This window comes from Schistocerca americana, chromosome 1, assembly GCF_021461395.2.
Source record: "Schistocerca americana isolate TAMUIC-IGC-003095 chromosome 1, iqSchAmer2.1, whole genome shotgun sequence".
Taxonomy (NCBI): domain Eukaryota; kingdom Metazoa; phylum Arthropoda; class Insecta; order Orthoptera; family Acrididae; genus Schistocerca; species Schistocerca americana.
In genome coordinates, this window is record NC_060119.1 from 1,254,720,614 (window position 1) to 1,254,744,728 (window position 24,115).

At 42.1% G+C, this 24,115-nt stretch overlaps 1 protein-coding gene across 1 annotated transcript in view; it reads left to right on the plus strand.

Moving 5' to 3' along the window:
- LOC124620121 (mitochondrial import inner membrane translocase subunit Tim23) overlaps window positions 1–23,545 on the plus strand; it is a 63,780-nt gene extending 40,235 nt beyond the window's left edge. Inside the window, exon 5 of the mRNA XM_047146795.1 lies at window positions 23,336–23,545. Within this exon, the coding sequence (XP_047002751.1) occupies window positions 23,336–23,348 (13 nt within the window). The 3' untranslated portion in view covers window positions 23,349–23,545. The remainder of the gene's footprint in view (window positions 1–23,335) is intronic.
- The last annotated feature ends 570 nt before the right edge of the window (window positions 23,546–24,115 follow it).

Genomic DNA, 24,115 nt, shown 5'->3' on the forward strand with positions numbered 1-24,115 from the left:
TTTGCAGTAGAATTTTGTAACATATAGTTCATTTGAATATTATGAATTATCTCAAAGAAAATTATTTATCGAGAAAACAACAAACATGGATTCAGAAGCCCTCAGGGGCTCAGCATTGATTTGCTGGGTATGGACTTGGCGACCCCTGGATTCCTGACCTAGGGACTGGTAAGCGCCGCCAGTCCCATGTCACCATAAGCTCTGGGCATGATTCAGCGACCACTGCATGGCGGTGGAATGTTGTGTGTCTCAGGGAACGGGTATCTTGGCTTGACCGCCCGGATCGCAAGGATGGGCTTAAAAAAAAAAACCTCAATCTCAAGTTGTGCTGCACGCTGTTGGGATGTGTGGCTGTTGTTGAGGTGGAACAGTCATTAGTGGGCAACCTGTGGGTGACCTGCCACACCTCTGTTGTATAAGGCTACCTCAGGCACGCAGTGCTGTGTCTGAGTGGACTCTTATTTCTCTAGCTGCTCGTGGGACCAAGCTGGAACCCTCGAAATCATCTTCTCCTACCAGCAGGAAGGGTGTACCGCTTGGGAGTGTTCACACCCATTCATCCAAAAAGATGAGAGGCTAGTCGTCCTGATAATAAGAATACTTTAGACTGCAGTAAAGGGCTCATGGAGTCATGAATAACAATGTGTTCCTAGTGATAAAGAGGAAGGAGGAGACATTTGAAAGAGTTGCCCCCTTTTATATCCATAAGGGTTTTGAAGGCCTTGCTGGAACATTAAGATCTATAAAATGGATTGTGTAATAGCTCACTGTTGGTCGAAACTAACAGTTAAAGCAAGTAGACCTTCTTAAGCAATTGCAGAAACTGGGTGACTGTGGCATCATTGTTGAGATGCACACCTCTCTCGACTCCAGTAAGGGCATTGTCACATGCAAAGATATCATGGGCATGGACATAGCAGAACTGAAGCAAGAATGGGCATCCCAGGGAATAGTTGATGTGGAGCAACGAACGCACAGCAATAATGGAGCAACTGAAAAGACTGTCACATACAGTTCTCCAACACTGCCAGAACATCTTATGACGGGGTTCCTTCAACTTAATGTTCGGCCTTACATTCCAAACCTTAATGCAGTGCTATGAATGCTAGTGTTTCAGCCATACAACCACGAGTTGTGGAGGTGAAGTAGTCTGCGGGAACTGCGGAAAAGCCGCTCATGATGCTGGGACTGACTGCCCGCCTCCAGTGATCTGCATCAACTGCTCTGGGAACCACCCAGTCTGGAGCCAAGACTGCCCTGTTTTTGCCGAAGAACGCAAAATACAAGATATAAAAGTGACCAAGCAGATCCCCTATGCCAAAGCCAAAAAAGAATATAGGGCGACTAAACCCCTTGTCTTTGTCACCTCATATTCTTCCATGGTGCTGAAACCTATTCTCAAGGCGGACGCTTAGACACAGACGACACCTAATGTGCCTTTATCCACCACAAGCACCTGTACTTGCACGTGGACATGTCAAGGGAAAAAGACTTAAGGTCAAAGCAATCCAGGCAGCTGCACCAGCAAAGACCAACAACAGTTCAGCAGTGAGCATCCAGAAAGTACAAGAAAGACAGAGTGCATCTCAATCCCCCCTCCCCACCCCTCATCATCGAAGGCTCACAGCGTTACGAGTCAAAAGCTGTCCTGAGCACTGTCAGATGTCATTCTTTCCCGTCTGACTGATGAGGAGGATATCATGGAGTTAGATGCCTTGGATCCACTCCCCCTCGCTCTTCAAGTGCTTCACCTCCCAGGTGCAAAGATAGGGGTAAATTAAAACCACACCGATGACATGGCTTCCATACTACAGTGGAACATGAATGGGTTCAGGACTCAGGTAGAGAAAGTGAAACTCCAAGCACAGGCACGTCCCTTGTGCTTGTGTTGACAAGAAACCCATTTTAAGGATAAAGATGTCCCTGTGCTACAGGGATATATGCTATACCACAAGGATGACCTATCTGGGGGGAAAAGGCCAAGGGAGGTGTCGCAGTGTTTGTCACTAATGTACACCACTCCTCTGTTCTCCCCTTGGCTACTGACCTGCAAGCAGTTGCAGTTCAAATTCATGTATTTCAAAGAATCGCTGTTTGGTCACTGTATTTACCTCTGCAAGCTGCACTAGACTCGAGGCTCTTGTGGATCTTACTGTGCAACACCCACGACCATTCCTCCTCCTGGGAACTCCAATGCCCATCATGTCCTGTGGGGCTCGGCCAATACTTGCCTTTGGGGTTGGGTTTTGAAGGGCATCATGACATCTCACAAGCTGTTCATCCTCAACAGGGATACTCACACACATTTCTCTGCTGCTGCTGGGTCATTCTCAGCCATCAACCTCTCTGTTCTCCTACCTTCACTGACTCTTCATTGGGAGGTCATTGACAGCCTACATTCCAGTGACCAGTTTCCAATCCACCTTCACCTACTAAATGGCTCATCACCTGAAGTTAAGCCCCCCAAAATGGATGGTCAGCATGGGTAACTGGATGTGTTTCAGCCAGCTGGCTGTGTTAGAACACTGACAGCATCCAAGGATGGTTGGACCACATCACATGAGTAGTCCATCGTGCCACTGACCTCTCCATACTGCAATCCTCAGGTCATCTTAGGAAGCGATCAGTACTTCGGTGGACAGATGAGTGCTGTTATGTGATGTGGGAAAGGCATGCGGCTCTTCGACATTTTAAATGCTGACCTGCGGCAGACAGCCTTAAGGCCTTTTGAGTTGCGAGGGCAAAGGCTCGACGCGTGGGTGTTTTTTTTTTTTTTTTAGGGAGAGTAAGAATAGGTCATGGCAAGTGTTCCTGGACTCCATCAATCATTCCACTTATAAAAGTATGGGAAGCCATCCGGAAGATTTCCCATAAACGCAGCCATTTACCGATAGCAGCAGTGCTGAAATAGGGGTGCCTCCAAACAACACCCAGAGACATTGCTCAGATGCTGGCCTAACATTTTACACAAACTACTGCCCATGCAAGCCAGGATCTGGCGTTTTGTCGGCATCATGCGACTGTAGAGAGGGAAAAGTTGGACTTCTGGTCCAACAGTTCTGAAGCCTACAACTCCCCTTTCTCCATGTGGGAGCTCGAATCGGCACTGACAGATGCGTGAAACTGCACCCGGTCACGACCAAATCCAGTACTACATGCTTCGACATTTGCCAGTGACATCAAAGAAATTCTCCTTGAATGTTGTGTTCAAATTTGGTCTACAGGCAACTTCGACAACTCGTGGAGGGAGGCAGTTCTGATCTCTCTTCTCAAATAAGGAAGGGAGTGCACAAATGGTTAACCATCATCTAATCTGGCTGTTAGAGACCAGATAACTCCTTAGCCACTCTGTGTCGACAATCTGACCCTCCTAGAGATGACTATGCAGCAGGCTTTCCTCCATAAGCATCACTGTATCAGCATATTCTTCAGTATAAGTAAGGCATATGATACCACTGTTCTTGCACAACTGCATTGATGGTGCTTTCATGGCCACCTCCCCATCTTCATATGGTCTTTCCTGCCTCAGCGGTTTTTTAGGATCGGAGTTGGTGACATGCTCCCTAATTGATTTGACCAGGAGGATGGTGTTCCTCAGGGCAGTGTTAAAAGTGTTACCCTCTTTGCCATAGCCATCAGCAGTATCACATCTACAGTAAGGAGTCTTGTACATTGCTCCTAATTTGTAGACGATTTTGCCATTTTATTTTCCTCCTCCACTGTTGCAACGAGCCATCAGTTGCGACTTAAAGAAGCAGTGGTTTGCAAAGATGGGTTTCCAGTTTTTTTTTTTTTTTTTTTTTTTTTTTTTGTGTGTGTGTGTGTGTGTGTGTGTGTGTGTGTGTGTGTGTGTGTGTGTGTGTGTGTGTGTGTGTGTGTTTAATTGTTCTCGTTTCTCATTCTCTTTTTAATTTGCCTTCCTTGAATATGGGGGATGCCATCCTACATTTTAGAGACACAGTGCCGTTTCTGGGCTTCATTTTTGACTCCTAATAGTTGTGGTTACCACACCTGTGAGACCTGAAAGCCAGAACCCTGAAGGCACTGACCATCAAGTGCCTTAGCCACAGGTCTTGGGGAGTGAACAGGGTGTGTCTCCTTCAGTTTTATCAAGCTTTTGTGCATTCACGGCAGGGCTATGATTGCACGGTGTTTCGCTCAGCGAGGCCCTCTTACTTATCAATCATTGACACTGTCCATTATGAGGGGATTCAGATGGCCACTGGTGCTTATTGGACCAGTCCCATGCCCAGCCTCTGTGCTGGGACAGGGGACCGCCACTTAAAATCTGACTTCATGGTCCATCAGGTGTGTAATTTCCTTGCAGCTCCAACTTCACCCACACACTGTACTGTTGCTTGTCCACCTCTGGAACGCCAAACTTGCATGTTTAGCAGTCTTTTCGTTGTACCTGTGTGCAACTCAATATTTGTACATGGTGAGTAGCAGTCTGTCTTTTTCTTAATATTGTCATTAAACCAAAGACTTTTATTTATTGGCAGAACACCTAGGAAATGCAACAAATCTGTTAAAGAGACTGTGTGCACTACACTTGTCTGCTCTCTTCTGGAGCATTGCTGTGTGCTGTAGGATGTGCGCATCAGATGGACCTGATGGAAAAAAATTGAAAAATTTCAAACAAGGATGTTTCGTTTTGTATTATCAGGAAATCAAAAAGAAATTCGTCTATAAAATCTTCGCATTTTCTCTCGACCTTACATTCCATTCCTCCTTCCCCTTCAGACAACCTGCCCTCATCTGTCTCGTACTTTAATCTCAAATATTCTTCCACTCCATCCACATTGGACTGTACTATCAATCAACCAATGTCTTTGCACTGGTAGTTATGCTTCACATGACTATGTTGAAACTCATGTTAGTAGACCCTCTCCATGCCACGTTCAGCGTTTCATCCACCCATCTCTCGAACAACCCAAATTCCAAATCTTCACCCCCCACCCCCCTTCGGACCCTTTCTCCCAAGGTGAGGTTGCCCTTCATTTCTATCTAGGGGTCCAACATTCGTGTCCATATTTGGTGACTGCCTCTGCAATGATTTTTATCCCACCAATTTGAAGTCTTCTGCCCATTTCTGTTATTCCCTTCCATTCTGTTTACTCCGTATTGCCCTCTGTCACCCAGCCCATTAAATCTGTCATAGCTCATTGGCCCATTATTGGGATAAATTCTTGCAGTTCTTTCCTGGAAATTAATAAATTCCTCAACATTATCTCTAGGTGCTCCACTACCGTTTGCCTCACCTGCTGTGGGAATTTATCCTCAAGATCCAGTATAATCTTTGCAGCACCAGTTTGTTGTGGAGATACTTTATTTCTTTAACCCACTGTCACAAAAGGCCTTTAAGCTACCCATCTGTGGGTTGTATATCTCTCCTCCCCAGAAGTCCCTCAATATGGATTGCTCCTTATTCTTAGACCAAAAATCATTCTGGTTAACGCATTAAGAAAATCTTTCGAAAGCTCTAAAAGATAATCATTTCTCACAGGATCGTACCTAAAAAACTTTATACAATTGATAAGCAAGCTGTCTGTATGCACACATGCACTACTACTAATTTCTGTATTACGTAACTCTCTAACACACTCTTCAGTATTTATGCAAATATTCTCTACCTCCTGGGACAGTTTGCGTGCTTCTGGTGTAACCACGCCATGGTTCTGGTTCTGATAGTGTCAGTATCTTTCTTGAGTTGTGTCTCTAACACAGTTAGACTCAAATGTAACATATTGACCTCAGAACTGAATAAATCCATACGTGATGTTTTCATTTCAGATTTAACTGGACTTGCTTCAGGTTTAAATGAGCCTAAATGCTTCCAAATATTACGTGGGTGGTTTGAAAAGTTCTCGGAATGGATAGAAAAAAAATACTTACATCACTGAAGTTTTTTTTTTTTTTTTCAATGTAGTCTCCTTGTAGATTAATGCACTTGGTCTAACAATGTTCCAGTTCCTTGATTCCATCTTGAAAATGAGTTTCCTCCAGGCCTGCGAAAGAGTTGTCAACTCCGGCCATCAGTTCTTAGTTTGAAGTGAATCCTTGTCCACCAAGAAAAATTTTCTGTTTTGGGAAGATATGGAAGTCTGATGGAGCCATATCAGGTGAATAAGGTGGGTGTGGCAACAATTCATACCTTAGTTCGTGTAATTTTGCCATGGCGACAGCACGTGTGTGCTGGTACGCATTGTCTTGATGGAAGATGACTTTCTTCCTTGTTAAACCTGGCCTTTTTCCACGCATCTTTTGTTGCAGTGTGCGGGAACAACAACAGAGCCACGTCACTGCCATAGCTCTCTTCCAAGAGCACTGATGTGACACATGATTATAGGCTACAGTCCAATGAATATCACGTGAAAAACTTGTTGCGCTAGTGCTGACCTCTCGTGGTGATATTGGAGAACTTTTCAAACCAGCCTCATATTAAGCATTTGTAGCTACATATCCCAGTTAAGAACCACATACACTTCCCCAGCACTAAGATTGTAATCTTGCCTCATTATGTCTTCTTGTCTCCCATTAGATACCTGCACACACCTTGCAACACTACCATATGTGTGTCACACAAAACTATCATTGTTGTAATTATTTTCTTTTATTGATTCTTGTTCAGTAACCTCCTGTCCTTGGTCTGTTTCATGCCAACAAACATTGCTTTCACATCCGTAGTGACCAATTTTCCATCCAAGGTGCAATTACACACAATTACGCTGCAGCTTCTCTCTCGTTTGGTTTATTTTGTGCTAATACACCGCCTCGTGCGTCGGACAGCTGCAACTCTGCTGCTGCTGTCCCTGTGAGGGCACAGTAGGTTCGCTAGGGCTGCTGGGAAGAATTCAGAGATGGTGGAACTGCACCAAGATTGGTTACTTTGCTCTGTCCAACACACATTGACACTAGGAACTTTTGACTACTGTTGGCTGTTAGCGCGTTGTGCCATACTTGTGATGTCACACATTTGCATCCCCGTTCACATGTCACTATTTGTGTATCTGGGCCATGTTTCTCATGTTTAAACATCGTAGTTTACTACACTAAACAGCTTCGTTCTGGTTGTGACATCCAATGTTAACTTGCCTGTTGACCTATTCCCCTTCAAATATTATTCCAACGTTCCGTATTTGCTCTGCACTCATCACATTGAATAACCAAGCTGAAATTTTTTATTTCATGTCAATTTATTTGTTGTTTACCACTTGCTAAAACACAATTTCCCACCACAAATAGCAAAAATTATGCCAACTTTGTGAAAAAAATTCATTTCTGGTTGCCCTTGTCGTGTTCACATCTAAACCCCAACCTCTCTGTGTTAGGACATTCAGAAAACAAACAACAATGATTAAGTGCTAAAGGTGCGAGAAGTCCAAACTTAACAACCAGCTACAGAGATTTTACAAAACCACACAAAAACATAAGATGTCAGTAAAATTGTGGAAAGGATAGATCACTACATACTATAAAGATGACATGTTGAGTTGCAGAAAGCCATGATGAAGAGACTGTTAAATATGAGCCTTTGGCCAAAGCCTTCTTCAGAAAAGAGAAACGCATACACGTTCACTCAAGCAAGTACACCTCACACACACTACTGTTACCTCCTGCCAGACTGCAACAGAAACGCGATGAACAGGAGCAACAATCTGGAGCAGGCGGGGAAGGGAGAGGGATAGCAGTTTGTGGGTGGGGGAAGAATTGGTGCTGCCAGGTGGCAGGGAAGTACTGACAGTTGCAGTGTCAGGAGGCTGTGGGGGAGGGAGAGGAGGAGGAAAAAACAGGGTGTGGAAAGCAGATGAAGGTGAGGGCAGGCAAATTGTGAGAATGTGACAAGACAGAGGGGCAGAAACAGTTCAGTGAAGTGAAGTGAAGTGTGTGGGGACAGAAGATTACTGTAGGTTGAAGCTAGGATGATTTTGAGAATGGAGAATATGTTGTAATGGCAACTCTGTTGCGCCGTTCAGAAAAGCTTGTTGTGAAGGGGAGGATCCAGATGTCTGTGTTTGTGAAGCAGCCATTGAAATGAAGTTTGTTATGCACAGCTGCATCTTGTGCCACAGTCTGGTCCACTCTACTCTTGGCCAAGGACTGCTGTTTAATAACCATACCAATATAAAAATATGTGCAATGATTTCAGCAGAGCTGGTATATAACATAGCTGCTTTCACAGGTGGCCTGGCCTCTGGTGGGGTAGGATAAGCCAGTGATGGGACTGGAGTAAGAAGTGCTGGGTGGTCTTGCACATGGGTCTTCCATAGGGATATGATCCCCGTAGCAAGGGGCTGGGGTTGGAAGTGGCATAGGGATAGTGTAGGATGCAGAGGTTGGAATTAGCTCCTCCCCCCGTATTGAAAAACATTATTCATTGAAAAAGATTATTCAAACTAAACAAGGTACCAGGACATGGCAGAATTTGTTGAATTTGATTTTGAATTAGCTCACTTCCTGACTAGTCATGTTTATTGCCTGTCTTGTGGACAACGAAGAGTCACACCAAGTGAGGTGGTGGAGTGGTTAGCACATTGGACCCGCCAAGGGACTGGGTGTATGTGTTGTCCTCCTCATTCCATCATCATTTGTGAAAGTGGCTAGATGGGGCTGTTTACAGATTGGGAATTCGTACAGGCCCTGATGATGACGCAGTTGAGCACCCTACAACCCTATCATCATCAAACGCTGGACTCGATTTCGGGAGGACGACAGGTCATACCCATATCTGGCCATCTTGATTTTGGTTTTCCATGATTTCGCTAAATTACACCAGGGAAATGCCATGTGGTTCCTTTGAAAGGCACAGCTGATTTCCTTCCCTAATCAGAGCTTGTGCTCTGTCTCTGATGACCTAGTTGTTGATGGAACGTTCAGTACTAATCTGCTCCTCCTCCAGATACTGCTGATCATAGGAGCAAAATTATGACTGAAGAAAATTAGACTAATATCTCTAATGTCCGCTTTCTGTAGGATGTAGAACATGGCTAATTGTTAACTTTTCCTTTCATGGAAGAAAGGAAGCTTTACTCGGAAAGAAAGTATATGTTAGGGAGTGATTGTCACAAAGTATCCAACAAAGGAAGTGTAATAGGACCACTAGTGGTCTGTTGTTCATATGTTGTTTATCAGATATGGTCAACAGCAGTCTGATTTCTGATGATGCTGTTGTCCATAGGGAACTATCATTACTAGGTCAAGTAAGGATATGTAGATGTATGTGGATAGTATTTTGGTTTGTTCCATTGAATTGCAGAGTACTTTGAATGTGGAAAAATGCCCGTAATAGTTGTTGTTAAATGTAGATGTCATGTTACAATATCAGTAATGAATTTATGAAGACTGTCATACCATTTAAATTTCTGGGGGTAAATTATTAAGCAGTTTGAACAGGATGAACACTAGTAATCAATAGTAAGGACAATGTGTGGAAGCATTAGGCTTTTCTTGTTCTGCAGTGGAGTGTGTGGCTTTGAAAGTTTGTGGCAGATAAAAACCATATGCTAGATTGGGCCTCGAACTCGCAGTTTTACTTCTCTTCTACTTTTCAAACTCCTCAGAAGATAGGAAAATGCTGTGTGACCTGATATGGGGTCGATGCGATCAAGCAATATTCAGATGTAGGCCACAAAAATGTTTTGTGTATGATCTTTAATGCAGACAAACCGCAGTTTCCCAGTATCAGTGAATTATATTTGGTTTATCTACAACACTTCATATCTCTACACATTTACACTCCTAAATACTTTTATAACGTGACTGACCTAGCTGTAACTCGTTAATTCTGTGGTTGAGGGATACCTTACTTTTACTTTTCATGGAGTGCAGAACTTTGCATTTCGCAACATAAAAATTAGTTGCCACTCTTTACACCAGACTGATATCGTTTGGTAGATCTCCTCTTTAGTAATTTTCCAACCATCAGTAGTGTGTACTGCACCAATTATTTTTCTCACCATTACCTGAATTTTCCATCAGTATGTGATAACAATATTAAACCTGACTGTGCCCTAAAAAGCTGAAAGCCATTTTCTGACCAAATAAACATAATTTTACAAAACATTAGGAAGTGTTTCTTTTTTAATATCATTATTTTTCTAACAATCCATTGTTCAAGTATCTCTGTTCTGTCTGGCTCATGGTTCATTATTGAGGTTTCACATGCATATAAACATTTGGATCATACCTCTGTAGTAAAGGGGTTTAGTTTTGTATTTCTAGAGATGGATTTCTTGTTGTAGATATTTTCAGTTGGACCTATATGCTCTTTCCATTTTACTCTTTCATCTGTTGAAGGCACGTTGGTAGTCAACATGGAAAACAGGAGGCATATCCAAAGCTCCATTGGAGTATTTGGAAATCTGGTCAGTACAAAACTTCAGGATGTGAAGTACGTAGCCTAGCACTGGCTAAATACACACTAAAAGTAACAGTGATACCACTTTCCTAACTTCCATCATGGAGGAGAGAGGAGTAGGTTGGAGAATGTTTAAAAGGGAAGGGAAGGTCACTTGAGCCAATCTGTCATCAAGAGGATCGACATGTGCCCTCACAGTTGCAGCCCCCTGACAATGCAGGCATCGCACTGTGCTGACCCCGTGTGTGCTGAGGACTAATTTCCTGTCCAGCCTGGCTAATGGCTTCAGTGCCACGTTGCCTTTTTGTGTCAGGATGGCACCTGTGGGCAGAGCCTCCAGAGTGGCATCGGGGCGGCAGATCTACAGTGAAATGATCAAACTCATCTGTACCTGTGGCCATGTCAACACAGTTGTCCCAGCAGATAGAAAGCAAAGTTTTAATGCAGAGGCTTTCGAATCCCATGGCGTGTCCATCTTTGGCCACACCGTGGGTTGAGAATCGGGCAAGGAGAAATTGAGATAGATATTTTGCCTATTTCTTTGTATGTTTTATAGCTGATGGGAATGTGTGAAAATACTGAGGATAGGTTCAGAGAAGTTGCTGCAGCACAGAAAATGAGAAATGGACCTTTGTTGATCAAAACTTTGAATGCCAACAAATTGCAGGCGTGTGACAAGCTCAGAGATTTATACCAGTTACCATCTCTCCTCATAATAGACACAGCAGGATTCTAGGTGTCATTGTCCATTGGGGACCTAACACTATAGTCAGATGAATCGCCTTTTAACCTCGAACAGTGTGGAGTCTGTTGTGTTCGTCACATCCAGAGAGGACCTAGGGATAGTAAGTTGCACACTGGAACTTCCTTCCTAGCCTTTAATGGAAATGTTAACTTTCTCAAATTAAAAGTCATGGTTTGTAAGTACGATGTCGAGCCATATTTTTCTCCTCTTATGAGATATTGTAGATGCCAGAGGTTTGGACACGTCCTCCCGTCATGCTAATGAGGCTACTTCTGGTTAGTGTGGAAGGACAAAGTGTGATGGCAGCCCTTATGAGGAACCCCCTACATGCGTAAGGTGCCTAGAATAGCGCCCCCTTCGTCCATCGACATACAGTTTTCAAGAGGGAGCAATATGTCTAGAAATATAGAACACTAGACTGTGTGTCATTTCAAGATGCTAATAAAAAGTCTGAACAACTCGACACAGTCAATACTATGTCCAACTTCGCAAACATTGTGTCAAAATCCGCACCTAGTCTGATAAGTTCTCAGACAGCAATCCTTGAACCACATGTCAATGCCCGTTTTTCAATAGGGGCAGGGGACAGCAGCTTTTTCAGCCCTCACACCCACAGCACCGGTGATAAAAATCCCACCGGTGGAGCTGGAGATGCCCCAGTGTCCTCCAGCGTGGTCAGGGAAGAGGTCGTGTGCGCCTTCCTTCTCTGGACAAAACAGACCCGTAATCTACCACCAACCAATGGCTGATTGAGTCACAGGCTGTGGGTCATAGCGATGAGCAGTTCTCTCCTGTCCCAGAAGTCGAGACAAAATTGTCACAGTAACTATAAACTCACACGGACAAGGAGGAAAAATCAAAACCATAAGAAAGTTTTCAAAAACTTATAAAAAATTAAGGAAACATTTGTCAGTGTTCTTGCTCTGTTTAATATTAGCAGTTTGATGTCTAAATAGGGAAAAAAAATACATTTTGATAAATCACTCCTTGGTTGTTACTTTTGGATTTTCTAAATTTTCAATACCAAACTTTAGAGTACATTTTGACTGCTTATTTTTCAATTTAGGATATTTTGAGTAATAAACAGTGTTGTAGAAGAGGCTTTTCTATGAGGGTAATCCCAAAAGTAAGGTCTCCTTTTTATAAGTACATAGACCTGTTTATTTCTACAATGGTTTACATCAGTTTACAGCTTGAACATTTTGCTATTTTGGACATAATCACCATATCTGTCGATGCATTTTTGTAGACGCTGTGGCAGTTTTTGTATGTCCATATCATACCAGCTCGCCGCCATGCTGTTCAGAAACCTATGAACCTCTTCTTTCACCTTGTGGTCGGAGCTGAATCGCTTTTCGGCCAAATGTTCTTTTAACCTAGAGAACAGGTGATAGCCACTGGGCGCCAGGTCAGGACCATATGGTGGGTGGGTTATTATGTTCCAGTGAAACTGTTGCAGGAGAGCAACGGTTTGCCGAGTGATGTGTGGGCAAGTGTCGTCATGGATAATGTGTACGCCCATGCTCAACATTCCTCTTCACCGGTTCTGAATTGCCCGTTTGAGTTTTTTCAGAGTCTCACAGTACCTGTCAGTTTTAATTGTTGTCCCAGTGGGCATTAAGTCGACCAACAATACCCCTTTCCGGTCCCAAATAATGGTTGTCGTGACTTTACCTGCAGACTGTGTTTGTTTGAATTTCCGTGGGTTTGGCAAAGAAGGATGCCACCACTGGCATGATTGTTGCTTGGTCTCAGGTGTAAAGTGGTATGCCCAGGTTTCGTCACCCATGACAATTGAGTCCAGAAACCTGTCCTGTTCGGCTGCAAGGCAGTGAAGAAATGCGCAGGAAGCATCAACTCGTTGCCGCATGTGGTCCTCAGTCAGCACGCGTGGCACCCATCTTGCGCACACCTTCCGGTGCTTCAATGTTTCCGTTAAAATTCTGTGAGCGGTGCTTTGGGAAACCTCAGAAACCAATGTGCAGAGATCATATAGGGTGATCCGCCCATCTTCACGCATGCTTTGCTCAACCTTCAACATTGTCTCCTCAGAAATTGATGCTCTCCCATTCCTTTGTTCATTGTGAATTTCGGTCCGACCAGCTGCAAACTCTCTATCCCACTTACGAACATTTTTGACATCCGTGCATGACTCACCATTCACTTCTGTCAATTGGCGATTGATTTCAATCTGCGCAGTGCCCTTTGCGTTCAAAAACCGAATAACTGCGCGCAATTCACACTTGGCGGTAACATCCAATGGGAGCTCCATTCTCAACGGCTGCCAAGCCAAAACTGAGCACCTCAGTGCGGCGTGCGCATGTTTACACACAGCACGTGAAGCGCTCTTAATAACAGTGTGACCAACTGCCACACAGAGTTCTCTACTTATAAAAAAAATAGGAGACCTTACTTTTGGGATTACCCTCGTAAAAACAGTCATGTCAGTTACAATGTTGTTGCTTGACCCAGTGCAAAGATATTCAAATTAACGCTAATGTCTCCAAAGTGAAAACTGCCAAGTGCTTACAGATAAAAATGGCCATCATTCAGTAACAGCACAAGGTAAAATTTTTTTAAAAAGTGTTTGTAACTTCTCAGTTACAGCATAATCGCAAATAAAAAGGAAAAAATATTTAAAAATGGTCAAGCAACCAATTTAATTTTTATTGGATCACTTCACTTGCAATGACCCTTAGCCTTGTTTGGCCTGTGAAGAAATACATAAGACATAGGCGCAAGAATAGCACCGGTTGTATCACCTGACCATGATATTATTGCACTTGACCCCCTGGCCATCAGAAACACATGGTGACATTACAATAAACAATACAGACATGACAAAGGGAAGTGCATCACACTGTGAATTGTTTCAGTACAGTTGTACATATTGATGGAAGTGGCCTCACTGTCAGCTGCAATAATGTGTTGGTCAACTAATATATTCATTTATCCTTATGGTATATCTCCATGTTTCTCCTCACATTCGTTACTTGTGCTTACATCATGTACTGGGAATGGGTCTTAGTTGTGCATTCTCAAGTTTGTCGCTGAAAAGCCCGACGAAAGCCACTTGTATTTGATCAGACGTGACTGTAAAAAGATGGACATGTCTGGCTAAGGCTGGACTCTTGGAAACCCTAGTGATGTGGGCTACTAGATAGTACACATGTACCTTCAGTGTGCAAGAGTTGCCTCCACATGATGAATACAGTAGTGTCTCCCTAGTTGTCCTCGAGCACCAGCTGTATTACAGAATGGTATCATCCCTAGTTTGGAAGTATTTTACAAGTTGCAGTAGCAGTGAAGTACAATGCTCCATTTACTTTAAAAGATGGAAGAGCCACAACAACCTTGGGAAATCATATAAGGAGAAAATGTCCACAATGTTTCTTGGAATAGACAAATTTGATCGATATAATTTTACTGACATGGTATAAACTTGGGGTAATAACTGAACCCTTAATTTTGTGATTGCTTCAGTATGAAAAACATGCATCCAAACTTGACATTGCAGGGAAGTCATCAACTTTTGCTAGCTGCCGCTGTGCCCATGTCCTTCACTTTAGTAATCCCTGCTGGAGACAATGAAACTAATTTCTGCCACAGCTTCAACCCCACATTGGTTTCGATCTATTACTCCAACTTCATTAGAATTCTTCAGTCTGTATTAGTTACTAGAAGTAATGATAATAAAAATTGAAAATCGGTTTTTTCATAAACAGTTGAGTAAAGCTGGAGACAAAAAGAATCGGTTAAACCAAGTAACAGTTGTTTCAGCGTTAACCACCATCCCTGTTGAGGCCACCCACCATCAACTGTAGTTCCCACCGAGCCTGGTGGCACAGTAATTAGCACATTGGCCTCGCATTCGGGAGGATGACAGTTCAAACCTTTGTCCTGCCATCCTGATTTAGGTTTTTCATGATTCCTCTAAATCGCTTAAGGCAAATTCTGGGATGGTTTCTTTGAAAGGGCACACCTGACTTCCTTCCTAATCTGATGGGACTGATGATCTCGCTGTTTGATCCCCTCCCTCAAACCAACCAGTATTTCCCAGCATCTCTCTCTGTGGTGACATCTGTACTGATTACACAACTTTTGGTAAATGTTTCACAGCACACTTCACCATCCTACTATTTTGTGACCCAGAAACATCCTGGCGGAGCACAACTGCTTATTCTTCCATGCACAAGACCTTGAATTATACAATGTTGTATTGTGGGTAGTGAACGGGAGTTCCGCAGTGTCGACACAGCCCCAGGACCCGGTAAAATCAACAGTTAAATGCGTAAACAGCTTAGCAATGACAGCGTAAGACACTTGGTCAGGTTCTTCTATCGCATTTGGCAAGCAGGTGAGTTCCCCATCTCAGTGGATGAGGTGGTATTATTCCTGTCATGAATCTGGAAAAACCCTTCAAATTTTTGACTAATTATTGACCTACATTAAATATATTCACAATTGAAAATACATCAGATGTAGAACGAACTGATGGTGGTTTTCCATATTTGCAATTGCTAATACATTTAATTATTTCATAACAGCCATAGTCCCCGTAGTGCCTGTGGATGTCCAAAGGAACTTTGCATCGTATTCGGAATAGCACAGGCACTGCAATATCATAATTATCGACCTGTCTCCCAATGAACTGGATGTATAAATCATTCGAAAGAATGGTCAATTGACAACTGTATTTGGTGCCGGGAAGCCAGAGAACACATTACAATTTCATCAAAGTGGCTCTGTGTTCTCAGCTGAAATCTGCTGTGCACAGTGCTTTTACACATTGCCAACATCTAGTTGTTGTGTTCTTCGACCTGCAGGAGACTTAAAATACCTTGTAATTGCGACATAAAGTCACCTCGTAGTTTGTACCCAGTCTTAAGATCTGGATGGTTTTAAGGTGGTGGGTTCTTATTTGGTGACCAATGCAATAATTGTGCAGTGCTCCTATTGACTAGCATGCAATGTCATCTGGTGCCATCGCATCCTGTCGGCTCTGCATGAGTGGGGCTTCTAGGGTTGCGAAACTGGTTTTGTCCATAATTTCCTATTCCTAACTCTTCAGAGTCTGGGTAGGTCAACCCTCAGCAACCAATATATGAACAGCAAACTGGGGACCCCCACCCTGTCCACCCCTCCGTATTGGTTCTGAGCCTAACCCTCTTCACCATTGCAGTCGATGGTATTGTGATTGCAGTTGGATGCACAGTTTCGTCATCACTGTATGTGGACGAGTGTTGTGTGTATGACAACGCAACATCATCTTGCGACACTGAACACCATCTTCGAGGGCCATCAGAAAGTACATGACTAGGCCTTGAATCGTGGCTATCAGGTTTCTCCCTACAAACTTGCTTTGTGCACTTCTGTAGGCTGAGGAATTTGAATGTGCTCCCCTAACTTTACTTCGGTAACCAGCTGCTTGAAGTTGTTGGAACTTTCAAATTTGTAGGCCTTTGATTTAACGTGGTTATCACATGACTGCCAGCTCAAGACAAATTTCATGAGGAATTTTAATATCCTTATATTTCTCAGCAGCACCTTCTGGGGTGCGGAATGAATGGTTCTTTTGCTATTCTACAAAGCTTTGATTTTATCCCACATTGACGATGGATGTGTTGCCTTTGGATTGGCAGCACGATCAGTACTGAGCTCGTTAGACCTTGTCTGCCACGGAGGTGAGTGATTGGCAACTGTCCCCGTGGTGAGTGCCCGAGTGGCCTCCCGCTACTTTCTACCTCTGCACTATCATGCCTTGCTAAATTTTTTGTGTATGTATTTTATTTCTCTCTAGTCTGTACAGTCTTCTTTTACTCACTCATTTTAGTAGTATGGTCTGTGATGACCCTTCTTAGAGTACACTTCAGTTTATAGCTGCCTGGGTTTTGATCTCACTTTAAACCAGCTGACTTGCTACAGTAATGTGACTTTTCAATGATGCGGACAAGACCACATATTCAGGAGCTGTCAGTTCTCCTTTTCTCGTTCCACATCATTTTACATGAATTTCCAGTGCAGCGAGTGACTGATAACCTAGATGTTATAGTCTCTTTGTAGCTGTAATCATCACAATCATTTACTCATTGGAGGCATGATCTCTGACCCCCCCCCCCCTCTCTCTCTCTCTCTCTCTCTCTCTCTCTCTCTCTCTCTCTCTCTGACATTAACCCCCTTGATCTTTGGCTACCTTCATATGCACTACAGGTTGATCCCTGTCATCCTGGAGTCTGAGTGACCTGCGCTTCATTTGATACCTTTTCCATCTTTTCTCCTTGTCCTCGAGGATGGAACTAACTATTCAGAAAGCTATAGTTGAATTATCAAAACATCCCTGAAAGCTAGCAGTGCTGTTGACAGCTTTCAACTGCGATGTGCAAAAGGCTGCAGGCGAAAACAGTAGACGACTGTAGAGCTATGACAACAATGAGAAATTGATATAGAGATGTTTACAAAATCGTGTTTCGAGATTAGTCCATGTAATTGTGTTACCTGTTGCAACCAGCCCACTGCAGCTGCCAGGGGTCTTCTTAGGCCAACTCGATAATAGAATAGTGTAGTGACTTTTACTTTTTGTGGGCCTATCGGTAGTACAACACACCTCCTGAATGTAAGTACCTGTCAATAGTTCTGTAATTTGTAGTACTGATGTGTTAGTTGTCACTAACACAGTTTGTACATGCCATTAAATATTCAAGAAACTGGGTCATCAGAACTGTCAACAAAAGTAGTGCCAAGTAGCTTCAATCTAGTTTTCAAGTTAGTCTGCAATAACAATGATAATGTGAAAAAGGTAGTACATCTCAATCTGTCATGTTTTAAGTCTTTAAATTTAATTGAGAACCCTTGTAACTTCAGAACCACATTTGAATTCCATTACTTTGCCATTGTTGAAGTTTTATTTTGTGTTTTACAGTTTCTCTATCCGAAACAGTATTAAGTTACATGTTATCTGTGTAGCCTGTAAGTAGTAGTGCCAATACAAACACTGTTGGAAAACTGTATCAATGTATGGGTTCAGATATGATAGAATCTTGTCAGCAATAGCATAAGGGCTTGAACATGCAGATAGGTTGAAATAAGAGCAAAAAGGAATTCATTTAGAGCAGCTAACACAGCTCTACTGTTGCCATTTATTTTTAAGTGGTATGCTCTAGAGACTAACCAAAGGACTTACATAGCTCACTAATCCTTTTCACATTAGCTTCTTTAATGACTTCCCCATAGGAAGCTTCGTAGTGTCTCACAAAGGTACCAGGTTGGAAAACAGTAAACCGTGGGCCACAGCAAAGTCAGATTGAAAAGTCTACCTGCTGCTCCTGGTAGCCTCATCATGTGACCAAACGAAAATCTTTTTGATTGGATAAAAGTCAAACTGGCTAAATGACATACACATCACTTGTACTAATCAGAAATTTATGATTAACAATGATGCATAAAAGTTGGCTTTGAAGCAGTTTCTCTTGAATTTCAGTATTGTTGGTTGTCTGTACACTTTTTCACAAAAAGAAGTTTTCACAGTTACTACTATCTGCTATCAGCCACGGTTTGGCAGTGACCGTTCATTTGGCTGGAGAGCTGTTGGTGCTCATGCATATGTAAAATGCTGTGCTTGAAATTACCACAGAGCTCATGTGACAAGACTGCCCTCACAGGTGACCCACTTTTGATAAGGACAGGAAGGGGTATTGGAGGAGTGTATTGGACAAGTGCAATAGAGCTTCCACGAAAGTGTGACCCATGGGGTAACCGATTGTAAATAAGCATGGCATAAGGATGGACTAAAAATGGATAGATTGGATGGTGGTGGGGTACCACATTGAAAGGGATGGGAGGGATTGTATGTAGGACACTCCTCATGTATAGGCTCTGTGATAAAGAAGTAATACTAGGGAAGGATACGCTTCAGTTTTTCTGGTTTAGGATGGTACTTTTTTTTTGGGGGGGGGGGGGGGTTAATTGCCCCTTTGCAGCTGGATCCTGAGTTGGTCAGGATTAGGGGCATGTGTGGATATGACTTGGGAGATCTGTTTGCGGACTAGGTTTGCATGAGTAATACAGTAGTAATACCAATGTACTGCACAAGTGATTGCCACTGCAGATATATCATCTTTTAGTGGACAGGCTATATGGATATGACCTTTTGTGTGGAATTGGTGACCCTTATCAAGTTTGATTTTTTTCTTTATAATCTTCTACCCTACTGTTATTCTTCTATAAACCTAGATAAATGGAAAGAACCAGCAGTTGTTGAGAGGTTCAGAGGGAGTGTTGTCCTATGATTGACAGGAACAGGAGAAGGGAATACAATAGAAGTGGGGTAGCTTTGAAAGATAAAATAGTGAAGGCAGCAGAAGATCAAGCAAGCAAAAAAGATAAGGCCCAGTAGACATCCTTCAATATGACACGAGAACTAAATGTAATTGATGAAATGAGAAAATTAAAAATGCAGATGATGAAGCAGACAAAAGGAAACACACACAAAATAAGATTGACATAATGTGCAAAATGACAAAACAGGGATATCTGAAGAAGAAATACAAGGCTGAAGGAGTGTGTTTAATTAGGGGGAAGGTGATACCCCGTAAAGGAAAGAGGAGATACCTGTGGTGGTGGGGTTGGGGAATGGGGGAGATACTTATGATACAAGAAGATAAATTTGACAGAGCAGTGAAAAATGTAACTGAAAAAACACTCCTGGAGTAAACAGCATTCCCTTAAATTATTAAGACCCTTGGGAGAGCCAGCTGTGATATAATTATTCCACTTGGTGTGCAGGATGTGGGAGACAAGTGAAATACCATCAGACATAAAGGAGAATATAGTAATTCTGAAGAAGGCAGATGCTGACAGGTGTGACTGTTACCAAAGTATTGGTGTAATAAGTCATGGTTGCAAAATACGGACGTGTAATATTTACAGAAGTATGGTAAAACTGGCAGAGGCCGGCTTTGGAGAAGATCAGTTTGAGTTCCAAAGAAATGTAGGAACACGTTAGCAAATACTGACTCTACGAATCATCTCAGAAGATAGATCAAAGAAAGACAACCTATGTTTATATTATTGAGAGATTTGGAGAAAGTTTTTGATAATGTTGACTAAATTCTTAGAAAGTTTGAAGATGGCAGGCATAAAATACAGAGAGTGAAAGGTTATCTACGACTTGTACGGAAACCAGATTGTAGCCATGAGTCGAAGGACATGAAAGGGAAGCAGTAGTTGAAAAAAGGAGTGAGACAGGGTTGGAGCCTGTCCATGATGTTATTCATTGCATGTACATTGAGCAAAATGTGAAGGAAGCCAATGAGAAATTTGGAAAGGGAAAGTTCAGGAAAAGAAATAAAAACTTCAAAGTTTTGTTGATGAGTTTGTAATTCTGATGGGGACGCAAAGGACTTGCAAAGAGGTTATAAGTTGAACACCAATAAAACAAAACCAAGCTTAATGGAATGTAGATAAGGTGATGCTGAGGGAATTAGGTTATGAAATTGGACACAAAGTAGTAGAGTTGATGGCCAAAATAGAGAGGATACAAAATGCATATTGGTAATTGTAAGAAAAACATTTTTGAATAAGAGAATTTGGTTACCTCTGAATGTATTTCAATAATCTTCTTGTGGAGTGTGGTCTCATGCGGAAGTGAAACGTGGACAGTAAACATTTCAAACAAGAAGAGAATAGAACCTTTTGAAATTTTATGGTGAAGATTAGATGGTAGAGCAAATAACTAATGATAGGGTACTGAAACAAGTGGGGGGGGGGGGGGGGGGGGAATTTATGCCGTGACTTGACAGAAAGGTGATCAGTTGCTAAGACACATCCGGAGACATTGTGGCATTGTCAATGTGGTAACTGAGGAAAATGTGGGAGGGTAAAAATTGTCAAAGGAGATCAAGAGATGAATATAGACAGCAGATTCAAATGGAGAGTAGGTGGCAGTTCCACAGAGACCAAGAAACTTACAGGATAGACTAGTGTGGAGAGCTGCATCAAACCAGTCTTTGATTTGAAGACCACAACAACACAACAGTTCTTGTACAGTGCAAAGGGACCAACTTTGTGGAAGAATCTGTGTTCTAAAACTTAAAGGGCTGTTTTGTTACATCTGTGGTCTAATCTCTTATTTCTAGCCATGCTTTTGCAGTGCTGCCCAAGTATGCAGTGTAGGGCTTTTATCGCCATCTTTTTTTCTAGTTGAAGTCTTATGCTTACACATGGCGGAAATGTATTTTTACAACAAAATTAGTTTTTTTTTTTTTTTTTTTCCTGCAGAAGTCCTTACAGTTAAGTAGTTCAGCATTCCCACATACTTTTATCTCAACCAGTGTCAGGTATCTATATCTGATGTGTATTGAGGCAAATTGTGTGTACATTAAGAACTCTGAGGCCATGCAGGAGTTCTTTCTAGTACCCACTTTAGCAACAAAATGTTGTTCTTTCTTTGTCTTACATTTGCATGTTGTATACCTTTCACATCCTTTGTCTGTCTGTATGTTGGCTGAAAGCACAACATATTTAGTTCATCTTGGACATCAGGAAACACTTCCAATGTTCTCACATTTCACTTCTTCAAAATATCTTATTTCTTTAAACAGTAATTGGTTGGTTGTTGTACAGGTACTGGACAAAAATATGGAACCAGAGGCTCAGTACGGTGTAGGAAGTCAGTTGGCAATCAGACCAGCTTCCAGTCATCTTGGAATGGATAAATATAGATCCTGTATGGTTTTCAGGGAGTCTTATGTTTTTACTGCAAAGCAATGGCAATTTCAGATAACAGTGATGGAGATGGACAGTGGTCTCACACTCTTCTCTCCAAAATAGATCAAAAGGCTCAATAACATTGAGATCTTGTGACTGTGGTGGCCGGGTCAGATGTGACAATTCATCCTTGTGCTCACAAAAGTATTCCCAGATGAAGCAGTGGGTGTGTCATCACGGAACACACCATCACCATTGGGAACATTGTAGCATGGGATGGACCTTATCAGTCAGAATGGTCATATAATACACAGCAGTAATACGACCTATGAGAGTGACCATGGGGCCCATGGAATATCTTGGTATGGCTGCCCAAATACCTCTGACCACATAACTTTCCATTATTACGTATTCCAGTGGATCACTGATGAGTGGATTTGGAATTCCAGCTCTCTCTGTAGTTCCGTGCTTCTGTAGCTCCCCTCATGTTGTTTTAGTGCTTGACAGAGTTTGTGAGTGGGACCTTCAGTTCTGCAGTGACCTTCGCCCTGTTGTCTTCTTTATTTTTCTCTCCAATCTGTTTCAGTGACTGTCTGACACAACAGTTTGCAGTTTCATTCACGTTGTGACTTAGCAGATTATTATTTTCCGCCTTACCTTTGTGCGGTATAAATCTTCGATGTGGTGCCTCTTGAAGCACCAAATACTTCAGCTACCTTGGTTATGGAAGCACCTACCATAGGATCACCAATAATTTGCTCACGTTGAATTTGCTCAGCTGAGACATAATGCACTCAACTACACAGAACAATGTTCAGACCATGACTGACACTTGAAACGTATTGAAGAAATTGAACAGGTGCCATTCATGGTCAAATACAACAGCACAACCTGCAAGCTTGACTTGCATTTTTTTTGTGCAAGCATGCCTGTCCTACAGTGTCACCATATTTTTGTCCAAGCCCTGTATGTGAAGGCCACAACTCCATTGTTACAAGTAGTGCAACTGTTGATATTCCAAAGACCCTGAACATTTTGATATGGTTCTCTGTGCTCGCTTCACAGGCATAACATTCATGAGCTTGACTCTACGAATCTGTACACTATTGTCGTACTTTTGAAATACGGAGGAAAGTATTGTTTTTTGATAAGATTGGGTAACAAACGTTTTTGGATCCTGTTTGAAGTGTCATAACAACCCACATAAGGATATTGCTAGTCCCTCACTATATAACTGAAATGGAGTATCACCTCTTCATTTGGTGAACAGAATTTGACAAAGACTGACCAAGGAGGCACAATGGTTAGGGCTGAGAGAGAGAGAGAGAGAGAGAGAGAGAGAGAGAGAGAGAGAGAGAGAGTGAGTGAATGAATGATTTCATTTTGATGCTTTTGACCAGGTGATATAAACTGATGTACTCATTTTAAAGAAGCGTATAATGATGTATTGTTTAAATTGTGCTGTGTAGTGATACTGAAAATGTCATTATGCACTTCTTGTTTAAATAATTGTACTTTCTCACAAACAGACGAAAATTCTAATGGGCACTCCGTACTAGCAGCGCACAAGTGCTAACTTCAGTTGGGGCAAGTGGCAGCAGGAAAAGGTCACAGTTTGAGTGATTATATTATATTTATCAGTGGTTTTTGAGTAATTTATATGACTGAAACATGCTGTGATTTTGTGAATACTCATGTATTTTTAAGCTAATAAATAGTTATTTTTTGATCTCTTGTAAGTAATAATTTTATTATTAAAGCAGAATCAAGTGTTTGTTTTTCTTTTAACGGAGAAATATAAGTATGACTGTGTCAAATAGGTGCATAGAGGTTCATTGTTACAAGCAAGTCACTGAAGTCCAATTGAAAGACTTGCAGCAGGCGTTTGAGCTATACAAAACTATTATAGTGACTGTGTTGACTTCATTTAGATTTTGCGAAGAGTACTTACAAGGTTCTAGGTTTCAACTAATGAATTTTATGTACTTAATTTTCTGTCAGAAGAGATGTCAACTCTTTGGAGTATTCAAATAATGAATTTTGTAGTGAATAGTTGGTGCATTTGAAATGTTATTTGTATTCTTGTTTGTTTTTGACTTCACTATTCTTGCAAATCAGTGTGTGTGTTTATCAGTAACAGAAGAATTATCCCGAACTCTTCTACTGCTACTTCTACGCAAGTACTTCGCAAGCCGCCTTCCGGTGTGTGATGTATCATTATCACATGCCTCCTTTTCTGTTTGTGTGAGTAGCATGCAAGAACAACTGCGTATGTACACTTCCTGTTGAGCTCAAATCTCTCTCTTTTC